The sequence below is a fragment of the Bactrocera latifrons genome, unplaced genomic scaffold (assembly GCF_001853355.1).
Source record: "Bactrocera latifrons isolate USDA-ARS-PBARC rearing strain unplaced genomic scaffold, ASM185335v1 scaffold_287, whole genome shotgun sequence".
Classification (NCBI taxonomy): domain Eukaryota; kingdom Metazoa; phylum Arthropoda; class Insecta; order Diptera; family Tephritidae; genus Bactrocera; species Bactrocera latifrons.
The window spans coordinates 314,888-323,492 of NW_017536485.1; the positions used below are offsets into that span (position 1 = coordinate 314,888).

The following is an 8,605-nucleotide window of genomic DNA, read 5'->3' on the forward strand; positions in this document are numbered from 1 at the left end:
TAAATCGAAGCAAATTTAAAATATTGATAAATATTTCTCAATTTAAGCAAGAAAAACTATATAAATGTTTATTGTATTAATAAGTTTTTTTTTTTTGTATTTTGGTCAAACTGTGAACAGTGTTTGCGGCTTAATTGCGAATCAAGTGATTTTTTATAGAGAATGTTTTTATATTTTTTGTATTTTTATGTATTTTTTATATTTTTTCAAAATTTTTTTTTTACCTTCGTATATTTTATGTACACAACAACACTGCTTTAATTTCCCTAGCAACAAGCAATAAATTTTCACAAAAATAACACAGGCATTTCAACACCAACAATTTGCCGCACACTTGAAACACATTTTAACGCATTAATTTTGTTTAATGTTAAATGTTGAATTTAGTGAATATATTGAAAATATTTTAAAAATATTTCGCTGTTATTAGAGACTTTTTATCGTTTGGTTTTATATATAGAGCAAAGTTTATTTGGTACACTTGGCGAATTCGCGTGCCAACCACAACTGATGCCAATCGTGTAGAAACACCAGCCGCCTCAGCTTGCCACAACAAGGCACACATTTAGCTACAACCATATTTACAACAAAAAATAAAAATGAAATGAAAAATAATTAAAAAAAAAGAAACAAGCTAGATACTAACAACCGACAGTGGCGAATAATAGGCCAAAACAAACGAAAGCTAGCGGCATGGCGGTATGGTACAGTGGGGCAAAATGGCAATGGGATTAAAAATACAACTTTCAACGTAGTTTGAATAAAAGAACAAGAAAAAACATTGACTTGGATTGCACCGAACCTATACACATCTCACAGCTGCATTTCTTATAGTATAAAAGGGTATAAAAAGACATTTATCTTGATTTTGACTGAACTGTTTGTATGGCAGCTATATGCTATAGTCCGCCGATTTGAAAAATTTGTTCGGATATTGCAGTGTTACCTTGGAAAATAATATCTGCCAAATTTCTTGAAGATATATTGGCAATTAAAATAGTTTTACATACAAGAACATCAATTTGATCACTGAGTTTGTACGACAGCTATATGCTATAGTTGTCCGATGTCGGAGATGGTAGTGTTGCTTCGGAAAATAATGTGTCCCGAATTTTGTGAAGATATCTCGTCAACAAAAAAGTTTTACATACAATGACTTTATTTTCACAGATCAGTTTGTATGGTAGCAATAAATTTTAGTGTTTCAATATCGGCGATTCTGACAGATGAGATGATTTTTGGGAGAAAATGGGCATGTGCAAAATTTCAGATCGATATCTCAAAMACTAAAGGATTAATTAYGTTATTTATCGTAAAATAAACGAAGCTGTCAGAAAAAAATTAATTATTTAATTAAATATCAACATCAATTGGAAAAATTTGGAAACTTATTTCACAAAAAAGAAAAAAAAAACTCCACCACGCCTACAAACAGCACATTCGTAACACTGTTTAATTACAGCGCGCGAGATAAAATCAAATCAACTGTCCACTAGTTTTGAAACCGGCTAGCAAACTGGTTGCGAGAACAGCTGGACAACATGCTGACCAGACGTACACTTGATTAGCCGCTCATGCGTGTACTTGTATATGTCAAATGCGAGAAATAAAAGTACGCAAAAAACTGCAAACAAGTTTCAGCATAAAACAAACTTCGCTGAGTGGGCGCTGCCAATAACACAACCCAAACACGGCTGAGTCATCTGTGTGAGTTGCGAAGAAAAGGCAATAAATTGGCATGGCGATCAGTGGTTCATGGCAATAAATAATTAATTGCTTTATGYTGACAACAACACGGCAGTGAGTGATATTTGGCTTTTGCTTGTGGTACARCATGGCGTATACGTGATTGACTGCGGCACAGTAGGGCTTGAGTGGGTTTATTGCATATGTGGTTATATGAGGGAGGAGTTGCGGTGAAAGYTTAATTCTATTTTATTTATATGGTGATAAGTGTTTCATTATGTGGCAATACTTTTGCACCTTTTAAATGAAAAATTGAGAATAATTCATGTCGAAATTTTACTTGCAGAATTTATGTCTATGTATACTTATACTTGTATGTATGTACATATGTAGGCATGTAATGTAATGCATTGCTAGTCACAAACAAATCATTTTTAACAGCGAAAATCAACAGCAATTGACGAATAATCTTCAATTATGCAAATCAAGGTGCATCTAATGGATTTAAAATAAACGCTTGCTAGCTTGTGCCACAGCATAACAGCGCTTGCTCGTCAACCATTTCCGCGTGTGGCTTAGTGCAAAAAAAAATGCGCAAACTTGCTACCAGGTAGACATTTAATGACAGTCACGTGTTCCTCACTAACATGCAGGAGCGAGATGTTTATGCAACACATTTCGGACATACATTGTATGTGCTGTGGCGCCATATAGTAAAAAGCTGTGAAAGTGTTCACAACTGTGATGTGAAGTGCAACACAAAAATCGCATGCAGCACGCTATGAGACATGTAGGCTATTTACTTGCCCCAGAAATGTTGCATAAACAACTAAATTAGCTTTTTTAAGTATATCTTAATAATATTTATATAATGAAAACATAAAATAAATTGTAGAAAATTTAGCTTCATTCACATGCAAGCCAGAAAAAATGCGTTTTTTTTCTTTTGTTTGAATATCTTTGGGACATATGTATGTTACATAATATAATAAATAATTTAAAAAAAAAGAAATTGCGTTTGTTATAGCATAAATTTGTTTAAAAAGTAAAGATATGTCGTCAAATATAAAAGTTCTCCATACAAGAATTTGATTTTGGCCGAATACTGCTATAGTGGTATAGCATATTGCTGTCGGCAGTTCCGAATGAGATAAGTATATGGACAAAATTTCTGATCGATATCTCAAACGCGGAGATAAATGCTTAAAAAATTATTTTATTTATATTTTTACAATTAATTATTTGACTAATTTCGTGACAAATTAATTAATGATTTTATTACTATTAATTTTTGTTTTTAAAAGTAAAACTTAATGCGCTTGTACAACATAAGCATTAAATCAATAATACTAAGTTTTATATTTTGTATGTCACCTCTGTTGTTGCTGTTGTTGTTGTTGCAGCGGCAGAATATAGTTTTGTATGTCACCTCTATTTAATCTCGCACCAATTAGACGCATATTACAGACGATTAAAGCCCACCAGCGACTATTGCATAACTGATTAAAACGCAAAATAAAAACATTAAAAAAAATTTAATCAGTCATGTGTGAGCCTAGTGTAAAATTATCAACTTCGGTTTGACAAAACAGCGGTTTTTTCACTTTGTAAAATTTATATACTTTTTCACTTGATTGCGAATTTTCACAATAATTTTATTGATTATATTCCGTTGAACTTTTGCGTTACTAAGCATTCGAAAGATGAAACTGAGAGAATGTGTTAACATTTTTTTTATAAGAAATCAAATGCGATTATCAATTTTAAAAAAATAAAAACATTGTATGAGTATATGTATGTACATATGTGCGTGATCAGATCACTTGAGAAGTGAATAAAGCGATAATGGAAGTGTTAATTTATTTTTAGAATGTATTAAATATGTCAGCAAGTATTAGCATGAACAAATTTGTTTTGTATACTATATTTGTATTAAAATAGCAGTAAAATAATTCGGTCGAAATGTAGCAATATAAATAGCTATAAATATTTCTTAATAGGTATGTATGTGTGAATAATTTTAAAATAATTAATTTTTTAGGAATATGGCACTATTATCAGCTCGAGACATTAAATGGCGCTAGGGTCAGCGGCGTACAAATGTTGAATCGATTAGCTTTTAGAAATTTTAAGACGTGATGACTAGCAAGCGCTTCTCATGTGTTTATAGCTAACTTAACAGCTACTGTACATAATTATTATATTTATATATGTCCTGAGGCTACGGATCAATGAAAATTTAACAGAATATTCTGCAAATGCCATACTACTTTTATTTTAAATAAATGTTTSTGCAAAAACAACACCCTTTAATTTATTATCGCGTCTCTTATCACCGGCATTCCGAATATAAATAATGCCAACACATTTTGGAAGTATGCAAGTGCACTTGAAGCTATGTATACAACCAATCTTACTCATTTAATAAATATTTCCACGGCATTTCCTTTTAAAATGCAAATAATATTTTAAGTAATACGCTTACCATCGCTACTGGATCATTCTGTAACTAAGAAAACAAACAAAATAAAAACGCTGTATAGAGTAGATTTTAATATTCCACGAATTAAGGCAACATTTACTACACAAAGTAGGAAAACAATTCATATTAATAGGGTATGCTAAAAAACATTCAAAGCTAAGGAGAGGTGTGTTCGATACATGCTAACAAATCTCCAATAATTTTAAAATTTCGTGCAGTTCATAACGATATAAATGCTGAATATTTCATCTATCAACAAAGAGCTACACAAACAGCAAACAATTTGTTCGAAGAAATGCAAAGTGGGTGGTGACGCGGCCGATTAAACAGTACCTAGAATATGTCTACGTTTCTTTAAATTAATGAACCATATCGTTGGCGGTTTTGGGTACAGCCACCTRCATATGTATACACTTTCTTCAATGGAGCACTCCATTCGTTTTTTTTCGTTTGTTTGTATTAACCTTCACAATATATAGACATTTGCAGCCTTTGTCCAGTGGCCAGCTGTTTGCTTTGTGCATTGATTTTCATATGAAATCGTTAAAGTCCACATACACAAAACGCAAAACAACAAAAAAAGAAATATTCCGACAATAACTCTTTTTAAAACTTACCTCAGATGGCGACATTGATGACATCTTCTCACGATCTAATCCTATGTTCTTTAACCGCTAATCTATAGATTGATCTCACTGATTTGCAAATGTGTTTCAAAATTATTTTTCGTATTTTTATGTTGGTTTGTAATAAAAATTTCTTAAGTCTATTTTAATTGTTGACAATCACGAAAAATTTCCCATTTGACAGTTTGCTTTATTCTACTGATTGTCAGTGCTAGAGATGTGTGGACACTAGTAAATATAAGTTCGATTGTGGTGTGTGGAAATTTRAAAGAAACTTCTTATAATATGACTTGAAATACTATACTTCTTTTTGTAAATAGTATTGAAATGTCAATAGGTATTCTAYCTAATAATGGTAAAGCGGTATTCGTGATYTCAATTAATAAGTAAATTWTCCTGGSATAGCACTTCTCTTCAAYATCTCATTTATATAAATATAAGAARSGAAACTTATCGATAATAAGTTCCAGCTCAGTATTTTTCAGAAACAAGTTTGTTGAGCTGACGACGTTGGTGCTATATTTATTAAATTTGTAACCATGTAACTGAAAATATTGGCAATAAGAAATGACAATTTCTAAAGAAATTTCGAAATAATTAAAAAAATTATCACTTGTTTTTCTTCATTAAACTAGCAGCTATTACAAATGTGCACAGCGCCATCTAGGGGTTGATAGCAAAACAATAGAAAGATTTGGAAACAGTGTTGCCGTTGCAGGTATAATAAAATAGCAGTAGTAGTAKCATTAAATRGTGTTGTTSRATGTGATAAACGCTATATTATTTATTTATTTATTTAAGYATAAACGCTAYWTTTATTKGGTTTTATTATAGATTGACAGCAGAACAGCAGTTCTGACAGATACTCAAAATTTAAAAGCGGGACTAGAATTTATAGATTTATTTTTATAAAAAAGTTGTTTTATAGAATAATGTGCAACACATATTTCATATACATATGAAGATTTGTACACACATAAGTACATATCTATGTATAGACATATATGTAGGTATATCACACCGTTTACCGTTACAATTTACTGTTACTTGCCAAAAGATCGCGTGCGATCTTTACAGCATACTTTGCGGTGCCTGGTGAGGTAGTAACACCATAGCCACCATGACCGTAATTATGCACCACCTTTTGGGTGCGTCCGTTGGCCAAACGAAGGATCTCACTTTCGACGCGCACCTAAACGGACAAACAAAAACATTTATTCATGTACATACATATAAGCATACCATGAGCTTTTGAGTATAAAAAGTGTAGATCTGCAACTCACCACAGCACGATGTGGCCGCAATCCAACAGCTTCGCGTACCACTTCGGCGYGCTTCAAGCTCGGCAGCATGCCATAGCAGCGCTCCTTGATCGCCATCGAATCGTATTTGCAGACGTTCAAATTGAAGCTGTCGTACTGACGACAACCGCCSAGCGTGACTGCCTCGAAGCCTGGCAGAATGTAAGTGTCATAGTCACCATAAAAAGCAAGCTTGACCCATGGTGCGCGCACTTTCACAACCTGACCGCGCATCGGTACGAGTTGCGCATCATCGCATAGCTCTTTGGCGCCCAGGCCRGTGCAATTGAAGAGCACATCGAAGTTTTGCTCCGACACGTCTGAAAACGAGCTAACATGTTGACGCGTGACTTGGCCACCAGCCGCAATAAATCTGATAAAKTAAAAGATATTAGTGATGTTGGGTTAACTTGATTATTTCCGTAAGATTAGTAGGTTTAACGGATTTGCGTCGCCTGTCGAGATCACCAATAAACCGGTCTGCTATAAAGATATCATATACCATCTTATAACGAGTTTTCAATAAGAACGATACAAAAGTCGACCAATTGGGACAGCATATTCTCGCTCTTTGGACATTTTTCTTCAGTAAGGTTTGCCATTTCATCATGGAAAGATATACGATCCAACAACGAGCCGAAATTATTGAAGTTTACTTCCGATATTCAGAGTCAGTGGCCTCAACAGTAAGAGCGCTACGTCCTGTTAGATTAACAGTTGTGCGTCTAGTGGAAAAATTTGAATCCACAAGCACAGTAAAAAATGTTACCGTGCCAGTGAGACAAAGAAGTACCCGTAGTGTCGAGAATATTGCTGATGCTAGCGCATCAATTGAGGAAGTCCCGAAATGTGTCCCTCATATGATTCTCTCAAGCGCTTGTCATCTCTGGGACGTCGTGGTGGCAAATTTTACGAAAAGATCCTACATCCTTACAAGATCAAGTTGTCGTATGAACTGAAGCCGCTTCACCGTCAGTATCGTCAGCTGAGCAACAACTTGAAAATGAGCCGGATTTTCAACGAAAAATCATCTTCAGCAATGAATCTTGATTGACGCCGTTAGACTATTTCCTGTGGGGCTACGTCAAGTCTATGGTCTATGCCAACATGCCAGCGCCGATTGGTAAACTTCGTACGAATATCGAATTTGAGATCGGAGCGGTATCGTTCGATTTATGTTTGAAACCCGTCGAAAATTGGGTTCATAAAAAACTTTTGTAGCGCTCCTATTAAAATCCCCGTTATTTTTACCGCGGATCTTGAGGTATTCTTAAGGTATAAACATATAATAGTTAGAAAAATGTTGCAAATCTTACTTCTTTGTTGCATAAGGCAGGAAGAGTCGACATTCGGTGAGACAAGTCGTAAAGAAAGAACCGTATTTCCAAGCACCTTGACACAGTCTCAGCTCCTCCTCAGTGGCTTGTCGGTAAACCGGCAATAAATTCTCAATGAACGGGTTCTAATGACAAAGTAATGAAATTATCAAAATTTTTATAATAAAAAGTAGAAAGTTACGAGCGCTATCAGTAACAGTAAATATTGTTATCAATTGCTAATGTTTTAAAACCTTAATAACAACAATTATATATATATATATATATATATATGAGAGACATCGATTGCAATAATAAAGTTTATGCATCCAAAGTTGTAAAATTAATAATCAAATTCAGCATACCCGCACGATCTTCGGCGAAGTGGACGAGTAGATGTAGCCTGAGAGCTGGCAAACGCCTGCGAGTGGTGCCTCCTTGGAGCGCCGTATGTCGTCCCAGTAATGGAAGGCGTCTGTAATCCACTGTCTGCATAAGGCCATAATAAAAATAGCAGATATTTTTTCACACAACAACAACAACATTTGGCAATAATTTACTGCGTAATCTCCCTGGTTGGTCCCGCAAAACTGGTGCCGGGCCTGAAAATGCCAGCCGCTACATGGCTGGTGGTCTCCTCGTTGAAACGATCGGCGAGTATTGTGATTTGCGCATTCGGATAAGTCTGCTGCAATTCCAGAGCGGTTGTCAGACCCACAACGCCACTGCCCAAGATGCCGAAATGCATTTCGAATGATCGCACTTGTCACAATTAATCTCACCTAGCAAAATAAAGACAAACGAAAATGTTCAGCGCCACGCCCAATGCTAGCGACTGCACTGACGTTTCCCAACTGATCGTGAGATAAATATTCCCCGTTTATTTAGGCGGCAGCAAAGAGCAATATTGTACTTTATTTCTGTTTATTTATTTGCTGTTCACATGCACTTGCTGTGGTTATCATTTATTGTCACAATCGCTTCAAATGTCGCGTGTGTATGTGTATCTGTGAGTACGAATGTGTTTGAGCACCACTCAAGCGCTCTCCTTAGCTGTTTGTTTCTTTTTTGCTTATCCGCCACTTGTTGTTTTTCAAYCTTATCACAACAGATTGCTTAGGCCTTTGAGCCTACGCTATTACTATTCAGACCTGTAAAGCCAAAAGTGACTGCCGATTACATATTTACTCAGAT

At 35.0% G+C, this 8,605-nt stretch overlaps 2 protein-coding genes across 3 annotated transcripts in view; both read right to left on the bottom strand.

Moving 5' to 3' along the window:
* The window catches only part of LOC108970161 (ubiquitin-conjugating enzyme E2 W), a 40,021-nt gene extending 35,024 nt beyond the window's left edge, over positions 1 to 4,997 (bottom strand). The window contains exons 1-2 of one of the 2 annotated variants that reach the window (XM_018935367.1): positions 4,786 to 4,997; positions 4,172 to 4,195 (exon numbers count right to left, since the gene is read on the bottom strand). In XM_018935367.1, coding sequence (XP_018790912.1) covers positions 4,172 to 4,195; positions 4,786 to 4,809 — 48 coding nt within the window. In that variant the 5' untranslated portion in view covers positions 4,810 to 4,997. Of the gene's footprint in view, positions 1 to 224; positions 490 to 4,171; positions 4,196 to 4,785 lie in introns of those variants that run through there. The other variant, XM_018935364.1, reaches the window with a different exon arrangement.
* Positions 4,998 to 5,604: 607 nt separating this feature from the next.
* Positions 5,605 to 8,286, bottom strand: LOC108970154 (D-aspartate oxidase). The gene is made up of 5 exons (XM_018935353.1): positions 7,972 to 8,286; positions 7,777 to 7,900; positions 7,412 to 7,557; positions 6,078 to 6,468; positions 5,605 to 5,986 (listed from the first exon to the last, which is right to left on the bottom strand). The coding sequence occupies exons 1-5, from the start codon at positions 8,157 to 8,159 to the stop codon at positions 5,825 to 5,827; spliced, it is 1,011 nt and encodes a 336-aa protein (XP_018790898.1). The 5' UTR covers positions 8,160 to 8,286; the 3' UTR covers positions 5,605 to 5,824.
* Between the last annotated feature and the right edge of the window lie 319 nt (positions 8,287 to 8,605).